Below are 20,343 nucleotides of genomic sequence, written 5' to 3'. Positions count from 1 at the left end.
GGACCCTAATGAGAGTTTGTGATTTCTTCGCTCTGCATGTCTTACTTTCTCCAGAAAGTTACTGCTTGGTTTGCAATATGTTTTTTTTTCCTTATGGGGGTGAAGTTAAAGAATTATTAGTTGAGCTGTGAGGGGTTAAATATGCTAAAATAAACTTATTTTCTCGAGCTCTAAGCAAAGTTGATTCTTCCTCAGTCAGACTGAGTGTCATCATGTTTAGCATCAACTTGTGGTTTCTTAGGGTTTAGTTCTGATCCTGTGGGTGTGCTGGTACTTTTAGTCCCTTATCAGTATGAAGCCTAATGAGAGCAATAAATCAGCTAGACATATAATGGATAGTATAAAGTCTTCTGTCTCTGGCCATCAGGATATACAAATACTGTCTTCGTGGCTTCATTTTTACAAGAAGGCAGAGCACGAGATCTTAAGGCCATAACTGTTTTATAGTCAACAATGAGAGTATTTAGCACAAAGCAAACAGCGGCGGCCGGGATGTGCGGTCTGTGGCCCCCGATCAGGCTGCACAGGGGGACATGGCACGAGCAGTAATGGACCAGCACACATGGCCGGGCTCAGCACACAGCTCATCCCTATGGGGAGGAGAGATCGGAGCAAATTCAGTGGAAATCCATGGAAATGGATTGGCACCAGGTATAAAAGGCTGCAGAAGGTCATCAGAAGGCTTGGGGGGTCTCCTGTACACTACATGACTGCAAGAGCCGTGCAATAAATGCTTATTAGTAAGGAGGAGGGAGCTGGTGTTTATGTGGAGACTTGGGTTGCTGTAAATCCATCAACATCTCAGACAACTCTGAGCATAGTAAGTTACCTAAGCACATTCCTGGGCAGTGCGCATGCGCGCACAGGTAGCAACCAGTTCTTTATGAGCAGGTGAGATGTTCCTGTACAGGTAGAGAAGGATTTGTAGAAGCTGCTCATATCTGCAGGCGGATCCCTCAGTCCATCATCAGCCAGGGATTACAGGATGTCCATGCTGGCCAAGATGGGGGACTGGCAGGTGAGATGGCACACCTGGTCACAGGCTCTCACCTGGTGACTCTCTCAATTCATCTGTTCTGTAGGTTCTTATCTCTTAATATATTTAGAATGATATTAGACTTTTTATATGCAAGTATTATATTTTTATATTGATAGAGCATAGATATCACATTGACAGAAGACGTGGGAAATGGCTGGATCTCTCTCTATTGGAAATATTCTGAATTTAGTCATTAAAGCACAAGGCAGGTGAAGAATGGAGCAGGCAAAACCGCCTTGAGCCACTCCTGCTAGAGGTTCTTAGTAAAAGTGAATTATGCAAGCTAATAATAATAATAACAACAGCCTGGAAATCATTCACAGCAGTGCTATAGATATATAAATATATATATATATATATATATATATATATATATATATATATATATATATATATATATATATATATCGTTACTGATGAGTTCATAGATAGGAAGTACACAAAAGATAGATATGGGAATGTAAAACTTTCCCAGTCTCAGGAGTCCCCCATCAGTATGGAAACCACTGGAGGCTCTGTTAATAGGCCCTGCTGCTTAAGATATATATATATATATATATATATATATATATATATATATATATATATATATATATATATATATATATATATATATATATATATATATATACAGATGTCTAGCTAGCCATCATAGTAATATATATTAGTTGTGTACTTAGTGGTGCACACGTGATGATCTGTCACTGCCGCCATGTATGAATATAATCTTAAGCACCTGAGCAGCAGACTTGAGACACAAATGTCGGTGTAACTGAGCAAGTCTATAGGGATTTTCCACCAAGTGTAGTGTCTTGCATGTCAATGATGAGGGTTACAATGCCCAGTGAAGAGTTTCACACTGTTAGCAGCTCCTGAATAGATGTGCTCCACCTAAGAAATGGTAATGACTCCTAAATGCGACTCTATTGATCTCTTGCTGCTGGTGTAAAGTGTTCCTCACACTGCTTCACACTCCATGCTGCTGTGTTTGATCGTGGATCTAATATTCGCATTCAATGAGCTGGGCGTTGATGGCCTCTTGTAGAGGTGACTATAGGCCGAGCTGCTGGCGCTGGCGCTGGCTCATGATGTGACCCATTCACATTACAAGTGTATTAGCACAGAAACCAAAGGATAATCCCAGCTTCATTTTCAACTCAATGAGGGAAAAAAACAACAATTTTGACTAAAACAAACACAATGGAGGGAAACCTGATTTTTTTTTCTCTTGTAGAAGACCTCCTAGATCTTCCTGACATTGAACTGAGAGTCACTGGCTCCTGAGACCATTTATGCAAATGCAGTGTCACCACCAAGACACTGGTGCACTAAGGGTGGGCTGTGCCAGCTGTAACAAAAATAGGTGTAAAATACACAGAATGGTAGGAGTAGTGCCAGACCCAGACCTCTGCCCACCACTGTGGTCCTGGCCTTCCTATCACTCTATACAATTAACCATTCTGCAAACGTCAAAATGGCACTGCTCATTAGATTTCTGCATAATCTTCTCATTTCACACGTTTTCGAAGATCTTCAGACGCCCAAACTGAATATCAAGTAGGACACGTAAACAGAGATTATCACTTTGAATATTCTTTTTCTTTGCATTTCAGCAAAGGTGTGTATAATAAAATTAAAAAAAATCTAAGTCTTATATATATATGTGTATATATATATATATATATATATATATATATATATATATATATATATATATATATATATATATATTTATTTGCAAAGTGCAGAGGCTTTGATTTTTTTATATATAGAAGAGAAGCATAGACATATATATATATATATATATATATATATATATATATATATATATATATATATTTATATACATAGTTACTGAAACACATATAATGGCTGCTCAGATTATCTTTCAGCTTTCCTATAGTACCTAAGCCCTTGAGTGCAGGATCTCATGTCACCTAGCAATCGGACCATTGTAGATATGCTAATCAGCTATTTAGGCTTGGTGGTTAGAAGCAAGGGAAATAAAGGAAACTTTCTACCATTAGAGGGAGATCTCAGTGCACCAAAGCATTGCACCAGCATTGCTCACTCTCTGCACAGCACACAGGGTCTCTAGACTTTTGTGGGGACAGGGAAGAAGAAGAAATCCTCTTCCAAAAAGCCCATGAAAATGCTGTGGAAACTAACGGATAATATCAAATATGAAGAGTGTGAGGTAAGGGGTAGAGACAATTCCTATCACACACAGCAGTATCAGAGCTGGGGCAGCCTGTGACTTTCCAACTCTGAACTGTTGGTATCAGTGCATGTAGAAGTCCATTGCATCTATATAGTAACAGAGTTATTATAAGCCCTTAATTTAGTGGTGAAAATGTCCTCATGAGAAATACATTGAATATATATATATTATTTTACATCTACATACAATTTATAGAGAGTGTTTCAATAGTTTGTGCAGTGTAATTACATGCTATGGTCATTTTTTACTTTTAATCAAACATTTTACAATCGATTATCAATCATACATATACTTGCAGAAAATATTATTATATCAATACAAATAATTAATAACAATTTTATTATTATTATTATTATTAATAACAGAAAGGTATACGTTTTTCAGAAGTGGAGAAATCAGGATCGTTAGCTGTTGTTGAGTTTTACCATATGTCGGGTGTTTTGGTGCATACAAAGGCACACAACGTGAGTACAAAGGCAGAGTGTTGGCACATGGATCATTGTCTTGTTATGACTTGCAAGGCTCGGAGCTGCTTTTGTGATTGCCCAAGTGGTCGGGTCAGTTTTGGGGATGGACATAAAGGCTCGCCGCGTCCTCAGTACTAGTGTGCTATTTCTTAGTATATATATGTTCAGGAATAACACAATAGTGATTAATGATACCTATCATTTTCCATCCTCTCACCATTCGATATCATGCGGGTTGTGTGACTAATGTGCCGGTTGGTATTTTGCAGCAAGGTTTCGGAGATGGTTCTCCCTGTGTCTGCTCGTGGAGCAGGAGGATCGGCAGCCATGGTGGAGGAGAGGCTGTTGTGTGGGGCACTTCTGAGCTGGAGATTAAGGCTGTATTTTGTTAGGTGTGCAGAGCTGTGTAGGAACATGCAGGCTGGGATGACTGTTGTTATTCTAACCCCAGCCAGCTCTATAGAGTTGACTATGTCATATTTTGGAGGAGTTGTTTGCTGGAGTTGCAGAGCCAGTCCGACGGGTTTGGAGTTGGAGCCAGGCTCGGGCGGAAGGGAGGCAGCGCTATAGCCGGGCCCATCCATGCTGGACCGGTGCTGTCCACAGATGACCAGGGCTGGAGCACCTTGACCGCTGTGGAAGGGGACAGGCGAGGGATCTACACTGGGGGGGAACGTTCAGCATTTCGGCGCTGGAGAACAGGAAACCAGTAGGCTCCAGCAGAAGAACAAAGTTCCCCAGCTGTCTTCCGGGACCTGCATGCTGCCACAAGCCCAGGACTGCTTCTGCCTCCTCCAGGACTGCTGCACCCTTGTCTGAGACCCTCATCTGAGCTCTGGGTCGTTGTCCTAGCTGCCTCAACAGAAAAGAAGCAACAGAAGAAGTAAAAAAGAAACCTAAAAGAGCAGAGGATCTTAATTAAGGCCGAGCGGTGGATGTGCCTGCCCTGACTGGCTCCGACTATTTGCTGGAGTAGGAAGCTGTGGTTGTTGTGGTTGGAGCCCATCGGGCTATGGATCAGGTTCAGAGGACGGGAGACCCGGGCCCCTCGGATCCAGACATGAAAAGCAAAGGGCTGGAGAGCACAGAAAGCCTTCCTAGCAGCAAGAGGAGGACATCAGAGCTGCCCATGGCTTATCCAGGATATTCCCAGGATTCCCAGGTGCCAATTCCCTTTATTCCCCCCATCCCTCCTTCCCTGTCACACTCATTCACTTTTCATGCCCTGCAACCTTTAAAATGTCCCCCCTATCCTGTGATTCGCCAGCCCCCTCCCTCTCCCCTTCCCTCACTGGTGTCTCTCCCTCTTTTCCTCCCCCTCCACCTCTGATTAGATACACTGAGTCTTCATTCAATGGACGTCATTTAGAACAGGGCTCTGCCTTCAGTCGCTTCCTCGGTTCACGCTCGATTTCCAGCCATTCTTCCTTTATTAAGTATTGTTGTAATATTAATAGTCATGAATATCTGCTGCTATTAGGAGGGAGCAGGCTGCGTCTCTTGCAGGGACCCTGCGCCAGCAGCATTGCACACAAGCCCACCAAGGATTAACGAAGAGACACTAATGCTGAGAAAGTTTCCCGTGGCCGCTTCTGCCTCCTTCCCGTGAAGACTCGCCCTCAGATCGGATGGATTATGGTCGGTGGTCGGCGCCCGATGAGATTCCCTGTAGCTATGATTTTCTAGTAGCCATACACTAGGGCTGGCGAGTCTCTCTGCTCTTCTGCTTCCACTCTTGGGCGCTTTGTCATTTTTCTCCATTGATTTGTATCAATAGCAGCAATCATGTTAGTGCACAGTTTTTCCGCTATGGTGAGTTTACAGAAATACTAATGTTATATACTGATTTTTTGGCTGTTATTTTATTTCTATATAAATCAATCTGCTCCATCCAATTCAATCTAGTCCTGCCATCAAAACCCCATTGTGCAGTTCCCATGATTTGTATTCCAGCTATTACTGACATGTGATTTTAGCTCACACATCCTGCGCCTTTTCCCTGATCAAATGACTCCTTAATATTATGAAACATGGATACACAATATATAGAATCTCTCGGCCCCCAGCTAAACCTAAACATATGCCTTCCAGGGGGCATGTGCGTTCATTGAATGCCTACTATCCTTACCTAGCTGTATAAATGCCAGTATCTGTTATATTATATTGTATTTTATGTATATGTTTGATTAGATAGATTATTGTATGTTATGGATTGCAGGGGCCTTTTTCAGATTGCCTCGTATTATTATTATGTAATTAAGATAATTGTATTAAGTATTCTTATGACTATAGAGTATTTCAAGGCCTCTTCGAATTCTGAAATTGTTAAATTGTTCCATTTATCATCTATTTCATTTTTGCAGATGTGTTTAATGCAGACATTTTTGGTCTAGATAAATGATAAAACATCATAATCTTTATGAATAGGAAGCAGATATTGTGTAGCATTAATATATCCACTCTGGGTGTACTTACACATGTGTAATGAATTGTTCTGTTTTCTTCTTCCTAGGATCGCCATGACGGTGCTAGCAATGGGACAGGCAGGTTGCCCCAGCTGGGGTCAGTGGGCCAGTCCCCCTATGCCAGTGCTCCCCCACTTTCACATACCCCCAATACTGACTTTCAGCCCCCCTATTTTCCTCCACCATACCAGCCCATATATAACCAATCCCAAGATCCATATTCGCACATTAATGACCCGTACAGCCTCAACTCCCTCCATGCCCAGCCGCAGCCTCAGCACCCGGGGTGGCCAGGACAGAGGCAGAGCCAGGAGGCCAGCCTGCTGCACACCCACCGGGGGCTGCCACACCAACTGGCCGGCCTGGACCCACGCAGGGATTACAGGCGGCATGAAGACCTTCTGCACGGGCCTCACGGGCTAGGCTCAGGACTTGGGGACCTACCCATCCACTCCATACCTCATGCTCTAGAAGACGTCTCGGTAAGGCTTTTACTATTCCTCACCCTTTAAGTGATCCTCCATAGATGTGTCATCCAAGGGCAAACACCCAGAGATGGTGAATGGATCAGATCTCAGAAGGAAGCTCAGCCCAGGATAGATGTGATCTGTAATCTTCTCTTCTTTATAATTAAGGAAGCTATTCCATACCTTCAACAAATGAAGCTGAGCCCCAGTCCCATCCTCCTTCCCTGTATATCATTACCAAGACCCCCAACAATTCAGCCACCACTGAATCACAAATCACTAGAAACTCTTCCAATGAAGTTTCTCCATTAATAGTTACCTACAATTAAATCAAACCGAAATCCTTTGTTAATTCCATGCAAATCAATTATTTACAATTTACCCTGAATTCTCCCCCTTCCATGTATTTGTCATTTTGTCGCAGAACAAAAAACAGATTTATAATAATAGTAATAATAATAATAGTAATTAATAATCTGTCGGCAGGACGTTTCCTCGTCATACAAAATACTTCCCAAAATCTGGGATTAGACACCGCTGTGAAATAAGTGATGACAGATTAACGATTACAGTCTCAGGTTGCAGGCTTGTGGTGCTGGTGGTGGGATGATATTTGGGAAAGATGGAATGCCATGCAGGAGCTTTGTTGTGTGGATGTGATATAGTTTGGGTTGAATTTATGTCGCAACTAATTTGTTAATGTTTTGGTGTACATATATATATATATATATATATATATATATATATATATATATATATATATATATATATATATATATATTACATTTGGGATAACTAATGTATTTTATAGATGGAGTGGAAAGCGGTGGAAAGCTTGATATTGACATAGACATATATACTTCTATTTGTCTGTGCAATAATTACATTTATGCATGAAAATACACACATATAGATTTATTTTTTAGATCGATTTCAATAAATACATTAACAATACTATTATCATAAATGTTTTAATAAACTAACACTGGTATTATATAAATTATCATTTAGGACCGATTCTCGTGTGCATTGTAAAAATATTACCATTCAATAAATATGGTGTTTTTTAGGTTTTAATAATTGTTTTTGTTATTATTTGTTCAATATTAATAATTATAAATCACTACAATTGTTACTGAATACAATACACAACTAAATACTGGAAAATTGGTGCAAGTTGAATGAGGAAGTATGGGGCATCTAATAATATCAGTAGTATAGGAGATGATGTGTGAGCCCGTTAGCCCATACCTTGAGCGATTCTCCATAAAGGGAACATATTTCCCTACATATTGAAATGACGAGTCGTCATGTCTGAACATTTCTCTATTTAATTCTACTTAAATGCAGGAGCACTTTAGGCAAGTTACAAATGAGAGCATTGAGTATAATAAAAGCCGTAATAAAGCCGCGCAGTCCCATCCACCCGGAATCATTCAGATCAGGCACAATTAACAGGAGCATAAATCCACCAGTGAATGGAAAATGTTATCATCACGATTATTGCTGGACAATGACTAGTGAATGGCAGGGAGGACTGCAGACCCCGCCGCATCCTGTGGGTCAGAACCACGGAAAGCTGCCACTGTCCGCAGCCCTAGGTAGCATTGTGCAAGGGTTCACAGACGGTGCAAATGGCAGCAATATACAATCCAATGGATATAGTACTGTCATGGAGCACGACCCCCGCTCATCATACAATTAGCAATGTAACACTCTATGGTTTCATAGCCATTTCAGTAATTTTGCACCTATTGGGAACATATTTCCATCCATGTTTAATAACTATAATAATATCTATCTAATATCTATCTATTTATTATCTATCTATGTATTTATTATCTATCTATATATCTAATATCTATATATCTATCTGTCTATGTATTAGCTATCTATCTATCTATCTATCTATCTATCTATCTATTTATTTATTTATTATGTATCTATCCATCTATCTATCCATTTATCTATCGATCGATCTATCTATCTAATATTTATCTATCTATCAATGCATTTATTATCTATCTATCTAGCTATCTAATATCTATCTATCTATCTATCTATCTATGTATTTATTATCTATCTATCTATTTATCTATCTATCTATCTAATATCTATCTTTCTATCTATCTATCTATCTTTCTTTCTATCTATGTATTTATTATCTATATATGTATTTATTATCTATCTATCTATCTATCTATCTATCTATCTATCTATCTATCTATCTATCTATCTATCTATGTATTTATTATCTATCTGTCTATGTATTTATTATCTATCTATCTAATATCTATCTATCTATCTATCTATCTATCTATCTATCTATCTATCTATCTATCTATCTATCTCTATGTATTATCTATCTATCTATCTATCTATCTATCTATCTATCTATCTATCTATCTATGTATTATCTATCTCTATATCTAATATCTATCTATCTATGTATAATCTATCTATCTATATGTCTAATATCTATCTATCTATATATCTAATATCTCTATCCATCTATCACACTCAAACAGGCATACATAAATACATATACGCACACAGGCAAATAGATATGTGTTTGTAAATGTATATATCTATACATACACATACAAATACACAATCCAATCGTTGAGTAGTACATGCTATCTATGTATATATATAGAGAGAGAGAGCTTACACCCGACCTACCTCTCTACATATATTCCAGGCACAGTTTGTGTCATTGTAATTTGTAAATTTGCACTAAAGGGTACATAATTTTGCTCATCGTGTCACAATATTTTGTAGCTGTTGTTCTTGGTGATAATTCCTTTCTGACATAAAACCTGAGCAGTTTCCCAGGTCTTGTTATGACAATGCATTACAAACTTTAGTGTATTTTGTTGTTTTTGTTGCAGCACGTAGAAGACCCAGGTATCAACATCCCAGATCAGACTGTAATTAAGAAAGGTAGGCGATTTTCCTGTGCATTCCTTACAAGTCTCGACAAGCTATTCTTTCCATGCTCAAAACTGCCGAGCTTCATCCTAAAGTATTTCCAGCTTGTGTGACTGAAATATCTGAGTGTGTGCTCCTCCACAGAAGAATATATATGTGCTCATGTCCTCCCGTGTGGTTGTTGCATTCATACTATTGTTCTTGGGTGTGGATGGTAATATGTAGTGTATACAGAGGCAGCAGAGCGGAGTTATAACGTGGGGGATCATGGTGTGTTTCATCTGGAGTTTATTTATGTGGATTTAGGTGATGCCTAAGGGAAAATGACATATTACATTATTCTATCTATCTATCTATCTATCTATCTATCTATCTATCTATCTATCTATCTATTATCTGTCTATCTATCTATTATCTGTCTATCTATCTTTTTACACATCTATCTATCCATCCCATATCTATCTATCTATCTATCTATCTATCTATCTATCTATCTATGTAATATCTATCTATCTATCTATCTATCTATCTATCTATCTATCTATCTATCTATCTATATATCTAAAAAAAAATCCAGAAAAATTGGAAGCAGCACACCGTTTGTAGTGAAAAGGAGCTATTTAATCAGCCCAGATGGCAACGTTTCGGTCCCAACAGGAACCTTTCTCAAACCCCATATCTATCTATCTATCTATCTATCTATCTATCTATCTATCTATCTATCTATCTATCTATCTATCTATCCCATATCTAAATATCTATCTGTCTGTCTGCCTGTCTATCTATCCTTTACAAATATATGATAGAACACAATAGCTGGCTATGGAAAGTCACCGACATATGAGTAATATTTTTCCCCAAGAATGACTTGATATTACCAGGAAACCAACGTCTTCCGGTGTATTCGTTCCTCTAGTGTAAGATGATCTAGCCGAGATGCTCTTTCCAAGTCAACATGATAATTGGCTCTTCTATTAGTAATCTCCAGAGTTCGTTTAGCTCCTATTGTCTCTATTAGCCTCCCCAGAGCTATTAATGTCACAAGTGATCTATCCCGAGCCCCCATTCGTCTGACTCTCCCCAACAGATGAAATGCACAGGCCATCCATAGCCACATGATTAGAGCTGCCGTCATAATAACAGGGTGCAGTGTCTGGGTATGTGCAGGGTTAAGGAGGCAAGTCATGGACGCATTGCATTTATTGGAGAGGACCGGTGTGCTGCTTGCATTATATACATGCCAAAGTATATGGGGATGGCAGTGTGTTTGATAGATTTAATTACTATAAAATAGAAAAAAAAAATGTACCGGAATTATTCATTAAAATCTAGATAATTCCCACAACAATTCAGTGTAATGGTGTCTGTGACCTAGAACAATATATAGAAATAATTCAGAATGTTAAATTGTACCGGCAGATTAGGATTATTTCTATATCATGCTGTAAATAATCTAAACCAGTAAATGATAAAACCATCTGCATGAATAAAGCCTCAACTATCGGACACACTGCACTTACAGTGGTGATCCCAGGGCCTATGTCTTTAGGGAGGCAGGCTGCTGCTTTTGGCCATGATCGGTACAGGGGGATATTTTGCTTGTATGGGCTGCATGCTGTATACACAGAGTATAGCACATCTAGCCTGCAGTGTGAAGTCCTGGGATAGATGAATGGTCATGTATGCAAGAGAAGAATATTACTATGGACTGTGAGGGCAGTAATCTGCTGCTTTGTGGGCCGCATTCTACCAAGGAACCATCTAACTTTAATCGGTAATTACATCAGACAGGTTTTCCCTCACTAGACAATGTGCAGCAGCAGTACCACTTTCCGCCTCACTGTGGCGCTTGTGCTCCTTTCTCTGTCTGTCTGCCTGCGGTATTAACCCTGTCGCTTCCAAGTTAGTTAACCCTGAGCACTATTAGAAGGGCGACATCTTTAGGAATATCCCTTTTTTAAATTTAGGATATATATAATTATAGGGGGTCACATTAATCCTGTGACAATAATGATTTTCCATCTATAGTAGTCTAGTCGTGTAAAAACGCATGGCCACAATAATAACTCTAGAGAGGATCAACATATAGACAATTTCTCCAGTTATGGAGTTGAATGCAACCTATTGTTCCTTACAAACAGACATCTTAAGAGAACAGTAATATTCCTCTATGGGCTTATTGACAAAGAGTTGTCTGCCCCTATGATCACATCTCTCCAGTGGTACTTCTAATTTAGGGCTAGTGGTCCTTTAATAGTGACCATGATGATGAGTAGAGCTAGACTGAGTGCCATTCTTCTATATAGGAGATTAGTTAGAGTTTATTAGAGATGCCCCTGTGATCACTTGTCTCCAGTAGTCCTTCTACTCTAGGACTAGTGATGATGAGTAGAGCTAGTATTAGTGTCATTATTCTATTAAGGAGACTATTCAGATTTTATTAGAGATGCCCCTGTGATCACTTGTCTCCAGTAGTACTTCTACTCTAGGACTAGTGATGATGAGTAGAGCTAGTATTAGTGTCATTATTCTATTAAGGAGACTATTCAGATTTTATTAGAGATGCCCCTGTGATCAGATCTCTCCAGTGGCCCTTCTCCTTTAGGGCTAGTGGTCCTTTAATGATGATGAGTAGTAATAGACTGAGTGCTATTCTCCTATATAGGACACTAGGTTTTATTAGAGATGCCCCTATGATCACTTGTCTCCAGTAGTACATCTGCTCTAGATCTAGTGGTCCTTTAATAGTGACCATGATGATGAGTAGAGCTAGTATTAATGTAATTATTCTATATAGGAGGCTATTTAGAGTTTGTTAGAGATGCCCCTATGATCACTTGTCTCCAGTGGTCCTTCTACTTTAGGGCTAGTGATGATGAGTAGAGCTAGTATTAGTGTAATATATAGGAGGCTAGTTAGAGTTTCTTAGAGATGCCCCTAGAAGCCCAGCGTGTTGTGCCCAGGCCTTCTAGTTTCCTGGCATCATTGTCATCCTTCTCTTTTCAGGGCCTGTCTCATTGTCTAAATCCAATAACAATGCAGTGTCGTCCCTCTCTCTCAACAAAGACAATCTCTTCGGTGGAGTAGTGAATCCGAATGAAGTTTTCTGCTCAGTTCCTGGAAGACTGTCTCTTCTAAGCTCCACATCAAAGTACAAGGTGACAGTGGCAGAAGTACAGAGAAGGTTGTCCCCGCCCGAGTGCCTCAATGCTTCCCTGCTGGGTGGAGTGCTCAGGAGGTGAGACTCTTTCATATACACCGACTTTTGCTGTGTAGCATTGGGTGATCATCATCATCATCCAGGAATGGGGAAATGACCAGGCAGATAGTGGGTAATGGATTACTGTGAGGGGTCTGTGTCTATAAGTACTGACCATTCCATATATGGTGTTATACAAAAAGAGAAATTCTGCATTGATTTACTAAAAACACTTTTCAGACCTAGCACTAGCTTGTAAGGTGAGATGCCTACAGCCTGGGCTATGGCCATCGTGTTTACCATCAGGGCTCGCAGGTTCATCCAGTGTCACATTGCATCTGGCTGAGCATGTAAGGACACGGTGTGAGAACATGGGGGTGAACTATGGCAGGGAACATGGTGATCACTGCAGAGATCAAAACAATTCATGGAACAGGTTAGAATAATATTTGATTCCCCAATTCTTTCACTGAATTAATGTTCTATAACATACATTCTAGTTCATTATAATGCTCTCAATCAAAGGCAAGTTTACTGACAAGTTATAGAATGGAGGAAAAAAGTCTAACACAACTTGTTATAAAGTATTAATACTCTACTGTATCCACACTATATCATGTGTCAGTAGTACATCATTGGTATAGTTATTATGGTAAGGCTATGGGAATTATCGGTGAACTTTTCTTGATATGTGATAGTATAAGATACACTTGTCACTTACAGTTCTAATATACATTAATATTAAATGAACCGAAATCATAAGGAAAGTTACACATTTGCAAGCGAAAACAGCATTAAAGGGGAAATGGAGCAACTATCCTACATTCTTTAATTTTCTGTTAAGGGTTGATTATAGCTAATCATTCCATCACTGGTAATTACACTATGGATTCACAGTTATGCCACTTAATGCTTATGGACAGAGCTGATTTGGGTGTAATTAGATTTTTGATTAGCTGCAAGTCATAAACACTGCCTGTCTCCTTCCTAGAGGAGGAGTGGGTCCTATGTACACTTCATGTCTGTCCCTATTCCCCTCCTCTGTAGATACACCAACCTTCAATGCCCTTAGTTCTTGTATCCTCCAATCTAACAATGTACAAGGCCTTGGTTTTCCTTTCCTTGCAACACAGAAGTAATTTGATTCTTCTGATGCCCTTTAGAGATGTCCTAGACACTGAGCTTCGCACCATGCTCACTGTCTGCACCCCATAACTATGAGACCATTCATATGTTTCTGTAAATTACATGAATGAGGATGTCAGGAGGCTTCATTTCCTTGGGTCAGAATAGGTCACTTTTTTGAGCAATGATGATCTTGGTCTGCAGCCATGTCAACACATTCCTCTTCCCAGCACACCAATTACATGCATTTTGCAACCTATCTGAAAGTTTTCTGTGTTGCAAGCTTGGGGGTAAACTCTCCCCAGATAAATATCACAATGTAGGACAATAATCCTAAACTACTACTTTTACTACTAATAATTTATATCTTATCTTTCCATAAAAGTTCCAAATCGTTCAACTTACTTCTATATAAAGATCATTTAGAACATTTATTGACATATTTAGCATTATTTATGATATTTTACATGATGATTTATACTAGGATTGTTTCCTATATTATGTGTAATATATCTTACATTCTTAACAGGGCAAAATCCAAAAACGGTGGCCGATCACTGAGAGAAAAATTAGATAAAATCGGATTAAATCTTCCAGCTGGGAGGCGTAAAGCTGCTAATGTCACATTGCTCACATCCTTAGTGGAGGGTAAGTGGTAAAAGTGCACTAATCGTTCTTGATTGCCTCCATTTTGTGCTCTTAGAAGAATTAAAAGAAAGCCATTTCAATATGATAATAGTTAAATACCTAAACCCAAAGTTGTTTCCACTCAAAACAATGCAGTAAATCATTTAAGCTGAGCTGCCATCTGCATTGGAGAAGTGCCTGACCAGGACTTCCTGAATGACATGACCTGTGCCAGAGGGCAGCATTATACTGCGTGGATCTAAGGGACTCACTGCTGCTTCTCATTTATGCCTTACCTTCCAGGCCAAAGAGCTCAGCCTGCCCCCTTCTACACCCATTAATATACATGCATGCACTATGGAATCACTACTGCATGTTTGGTGGCAGAAACTGAACAGGACTATTCACCCACCCCATCAGATTTCAGAAACTGCTTTGAAACAGTAGTTAGTGACTATCTCTCTCTCTCTCTCTCTCTCTCTCTCTCTCTCTCTCTCTCTCTCTCTCTCTCTATATATATATATATATATATATATATTTTTTTTTTTCAGTTACATATATATATATTTTCCAGTTAAATATATATATATGTGTGTTTAAATATATGTAATATTAATGAAATATATATATTTAGTTATATATGTTTATATATCTGTTTTATATATTTCTTAATATATACATAAATGTTTTACTGAGAATACATAGAATTTTGCAATATATATAAATATGTGTGTATTTAAAGATGTATATATATATATACATCTAATGTTTATTATATTATATGTATAAATATATACTTACTTATATCTATATGTTACATTTTAATACATTATTGTTATTAATGTTCAAGCTATATGTATACATAATTTTACTATATATATATATATATATATATATATACATAACTATTCATTACTGTTTCAAAGCAGGTTCTAAAATCTGATAGATATATATATATATATATATATATATATATATATATATATATATATATATATATATATATATATATCTTGGTTATTCATACCTAGTTTTGGGGCACATAATTATCAATTGTAATATGTCTTGTATTTATGTATAGTTTCTGAGGGTTATGTATATTCACATAGAGGCTGACGTGGTGCAGTCACGAGGAGGCACTTTGTAGTGATGATGATGATGAGTACTGTTATTGTGGAGGATCCGCTCCATCTTTGTGGAAAGAAGCTCTTTGAAGCGCTAATTGGCGCATGCGTTCTTCCGGAGTGCAGCTAATAGCAGGAAACCCTGCAGTAAAATCCAACTGCTTCAGGAAATTAAAACCAAAGATCTGGAAATCAACAGAACAGACAGACTCGGTGCACTGACCCCGAATCTCTCCCAGCTAATCGGCCAGGATATAGAAAATCAGAGCATTGTAAAGCAGGGACTCCCAGCTCGGCCAATAATGTGGACATTCCTTCCATTAATAATGACAGCAGAGCGGATCTGGATCCTCAGCTCAGATGGGAAAAGCCTTATTTGTAGCATGTGGCATAGAATAAAAGTCATTTCTATTTAAGGCACTAATTAATATGTGGAGTCATATTGAAATCATGTTTTTTTATAATAATCAAATAAGATACTTGGGATCTGGAGTTGCAATTTAAAGGGCCACTCCACCTCTTAATTTACAGCTGACAATGGGGTCTGCTAACAATCATTAACCATTCTGTATGCCCCTAATGGTTACTTTGGCAGGGATGTGATATGTTAGCAACTTCCTGTTGTTAATCCCATATAACAACTTTATAGTCAGGATTTTTCTACCATTATAGAAGTAAACTTTAAGTTAAAAAAAAAACTATTGTATTTTTTTTTACACTTCCTAAATTTGTCTCGTGTGTTTTTTTTTTTTTTTTTACTGCTAATCATTATTCTTCTTAATCCATATCTAACTTATGCGACCTTTCCATCATTCCTCCCATGCCCTATGTCCTTGTAGGTGAAGCTGTCCATCTAGCCAGAGATTTTGGCTATGTCTGTGAAACAGAGTTTCCTGCAAAAGCAGTAGCAGAATATGTCAACCGACAACACTCCGACCCTAACGAGCAAGTGACTAGGAAAAACATGCTATTGGCTACAAAGTAAGTACTCCCCCTATATATCTGGATATGTGTAGCTGAGCAATCTTTGGCATGATTGGACTTGTAGTTCTACAGGTTTATGGTTGGTAGGCTCTATTTCCACAAATCTCTCACCCCCCAACATCTTCTCCAGCTGGAGTTCCCAAGTTTATCCACCTTTGACCTAAACTGAAAACAAATCTAAGCGACATTTTGCAGTATCCCGAGTTAATTATTTGCTAGGAGTAAATTGCCACCAAGATTAAGAACCTCATTGAAATACTTATCTAATTAAGCGGAAATGTGATATTAAAGGATAGCCTAAAATATACAGCTGTTGACTTGTAGTCATTATTACCCTATGTATGTATTACAATGATAGGTTATCGATATTAATATACTGTGTCTGGTACAATTTTCTGGTGTAATGGAATTCCACTACATGTTGGTCTCTTACCATATGTTACATTTCTTATTAATCCACCTGCAATAAAACAGTCCAAGGCAGTGGAATTCCTATGCTTATGTAGTTGTGTCTAGGATGCATGATGGGACTTGTAGTGAGTCTTGCTTCTGTTTAATATATTTATGAAATGCAGGACATCTCCAGAAGCAACAAATAAGGAAATCTATAGGGATCTCCTTGGGACATGTGTTCTGCATTTCTTATAGACCACTGATGCCCCTGGAAGCCTTTAGTAACATCCCCCAAGACTCTGAAATGTGTCATAAGGTTACTCATTCTCCCAGGGACTTTTCGGGTTACACCAGGAAATGAATGGAAGATGTCTTTAGTTCTGGTGCTTGTGAGGTTTGCAGACTTGAATGGATTAAATCAAATGTGTTATCCACAATGGAGATTGCTATCATGTGGCAAGTCTAGGCTTCCAATACTCCATCATGCTTATTAACTCGTTGCATACTCTACATTCTCTTTATGTAAATTGATCCTGGGTGCAAGGTGCAGTAAAACATGAAAGTCAGATCATATCTGTTTTATTTATTTTTCTTTTTTTTTGCATTTTAGGCAGATTTGTAAAGAATTCACAGATTTATTGTCACAGGACAGATCACCTTTGGGTAACTCTAGACCATCTCCAATTCTGGAACCAGGTATACAAAGCTGCCTGACACACTTCAACCTCATCTCTCATGGATTTGGCAGTCCAGCAGTATGTGCAGCCATCACTGCCCTGCAAAATTATCTCACGGAGGCACTGAAAGCAATGGACAAAATGTACCTCAATAATAACAACCCCAACAGCCACACAGACAACAGCAAAGGGGGCGACAAAGATGAAAAGCACAGGAAGTGACCCATAATGTCATCATTTGTACCCCCTGAACATCCTTATGTGTTAGTCCCCTGCCAAGCGGGGCAAAGAGAAGAAGACCTATTGCCATCCCTAAGCCGGAGAAGGAAAGGCTTCTGCTCTACCGCCGAAACGTTGTCCATTCGTTTGTTGTCTCGTTTGGATTATTAATGGAACAGGCAATGGAGCCAGGAAACGTTTTGTCTTTAGTGTTTGGACATTTTGTAAGAGAACCTTTTTTTTTTAAAGAAACAATTTCTTGTTAAATATATATCTATATATATATATCAGAGTCATCGAACTTATCACCACCTTCCCTTACGCTGATGCTTCTTCAGCTGAGATTGTAGCCCCAGTAACAAAGGCTGCGGATGACATTATCAGTATTGTGAATAAACTTGAGCACAAAACATTGCAGTTCCATGTCGTGTCTTCAGGTTGTACCTTTTCCCTCTTAAGGTAAATGCCAACACGTTGAACTTTGTGTTTGGACACAGATCATGGTCACTATAAGGGAATCAGTGTTTCTGTAAATACTTATTTATGTGTAATTTAATGGGGATTGTAAATATGGTGAGTCTGTTAAAAGAAACTTTTTTTTTTTTTTTTAATTTATCTGGTGATCTCGTTTACCTATTGTTTAGTGGGTTTTTTCAATTTTCCTCTTAGTTCATGTGATTCTTGGTACTTATTTAGAAAGCAGAACTTTTGGGTTTCTTTCTATGGAATTCCTAATTTTTAGCACTGTTGTAGCATGTTAAGACGGCAATGAAGCAGCAGAACAAATAATAAAAAAAATAAAATGGATTTTTTTTTATATATGATTAGTATTATAAAAAGTCTTTTCATTTCCTGAAAGAAAGAAAAAAATAGACATCTAAATATTTGGACATATTGTCAAATTAACTAGTGTTTTATTGAATGAGGGATAAATGTGTGTGAAGAGCAATACATAAGTGCTATACTGTATATTTGGTTCCATTGTGTACAGAGGACTGCACAAGTGATGGGGCTGCAGGGAGCTCCCTGACCACAGAGACTCTGCTCCCCAACCTCTAGCAATGTATTATAGTTTTTATTGTTGACCAGGTGAATAAATATTTGATACGCTTTATGTCGATTCTTTTATTCAGTGGCTGTCTTTACTCTGGCGTATTTTTGTCCTTGGCAGTATTTTTTATTCAGTATGGTTACAGTAATTGAGTTTAACTCTCCCTTGACAATTGCTCCCTGCAATAAGCAGCTGAACCCATTGTTTCCCTCAAGTATAATAAAAACTTACTCTCAACTCTGAGTTCAGTGTAGGGAACCATTTGATATTTCGAGTGGAATCTGACATTGATAATAACCATTACAGGGAGTTAAAAAATAATATTATTATCTAAGACGACAAATCCTTTTGTTTCTTCAATATTATTATAGTTATTGTCTAAGCCAACAAAAATATATGTTTTATATATAACAATACATATTAAGTCCTAATATAATGTTCTATTTTTATATTTTATTGCAATGAAAACAATATTATTATTACATAATATAATATGAAATATGCCATTACTGATATATATATGATTATATACGCACATATTTCTTTGTATATGCATATATACAGTGTATGTATATTAGTGTATGTATATATATATATATATATATATATATATTAATATATGGCAGTAATAACATATATGTAATATATATACTAGTGAATGTGTATTAATATATGGCAGTAATAACATATATGTAATATATGTAATATATATATTAATATATGGAAGTAATAACATATATGTAATATATATATATTAATATATGGCAGTAATAACATATATATACCATATATTAGTGTATGTATATATACTAATATATGACAGTAGTAACATATATGTAATGTATATATATAATATATGTGTGTGTGTGTATATACTCTTTAGAAATTCATTGTAATATGTATAAGTTCGGAAATCAGGAGGAGATAAAGTGACATAACAAATAGGAAACCAGGGCATAATAATGATTAAATCAAAGAAAGTAATGATGAAGCATTATCTTCATGTATGGCTGCTCCTTGTATTATTTAAAGCAGCAGACCTTGGAGCAGGGGAGCATAGAGATCATGTGAATGGGAGTATTTGGAGAATGCTTAAGGGCATCTATGATAATTGCTTGGGGAATGTATAATATGAGCTATTGGAAAGAGTTAATAATATTCATCTTGTCTTTAAAGTGAGATAAGATGGGATTCGAATTGAATGGAGATCTTCTATTGCTGATCCATAATCGGTTTGGGCTGTGTGGCTTGATGGCACTACACATGTTGTTGTAACTTATTTGTGCCTATGTGGGAATGATCTGTAACTGGAGACTCCCCCATTGCTGTTCCCAATGCTAAAATAATATGAGCA

General features: G+C 37.8%; 1 protein-coding gene across 7 annotated transcripts; it reads left to right on the top strand.

Annotated features, from left to right (window-relative positions):
- Nucleotides 1–880: 880 nt before the first annotated feature.
- Nucleotides 881–19,052, top strand: TFAP2A (transcription factor AP-2 alpha). 7 transcript variants are annotated; one of them, XM_077269849.1, is made up of 7 exons: nt 881–1,018; nt 6,240–6,674; nt 9,551–9,602; nt 12,597–12,828; nt 14,444–14,562; nt 16,505–16,646; nt 17,653–19,052. In XM_077269849.1, the coding sequence occupies exons 1-7, from the start codon at nt 986–988 to the stop codon at nt 17,939–17,941; spliced, it is 1,302 nt and encodes a 433-aa protein (XP_077125964.1). In that variant the 5' UTR covers nt 881–985; the 3' UTR covers nt 17,942–19,052. The 7 variants fall into 7 exon arrangements, with proteins under 7 accessions (XP_077125964.1, XP_077125963.1, XP_077125966.1 ...); XM_077269848.1 differs by lacking the exon at nt 881–1,018 and adding an exon at nt 3,089–3,236; XM_077269851.1 differs by lacking the exon at nt 881–1,018 and adding an exon at nt 3,125–3,236 and having other exon boundaries at nt 12,657–12,828.
- The last annotated feature ends 1,291 nt before the right edge of the window (nt 19,053–20,343 follow it).

The sequence above is a fragment of the Ranitomeya variabilis genome, chromosome 6 (genome assembly GCF_051348905.1).
Source record: "Ranitomeya variabilis isolate aRanVar5 chromosome 6, aRanVar5.hap1, whole genome shotgun sequence".
Taxonomy (NCBI): Eukaryota; Metazoa; Chordata; class Amphibia; order Anura; family Dendrobatidae; genus Ranitomeya; species Ranitomeya variabilis.
This window is presented reverse-complemented; position numbering and strand designations above follow the sequence as displayed.

Excerpts from the sequence above, each read along its gene's own strand:
- TFAP2A (XM_077269846.1), top strand. The coding sequence starts at position 4,740 with ATGGATCAGGTTCAGAGGACGGGAGACCCGGGCCCCTCGGATCCAGAC. Across the intron at positions 9,603-12,596 it reads TCAGACTGTAATTAAGAAAG|GGCCTGTCTCATTGTCTAAA; the intron begins GTAGGCGATTTT and ends TTCTCTTTTCAG. Across the intron at positions 14,563-16,504 it reads GCTCACATCCTTAGTGGAGG|GTGAAGCTGTCCATCTAGCC; the intron begins GTAAGTGGTAAA and ends ATGTCCTTGTAG.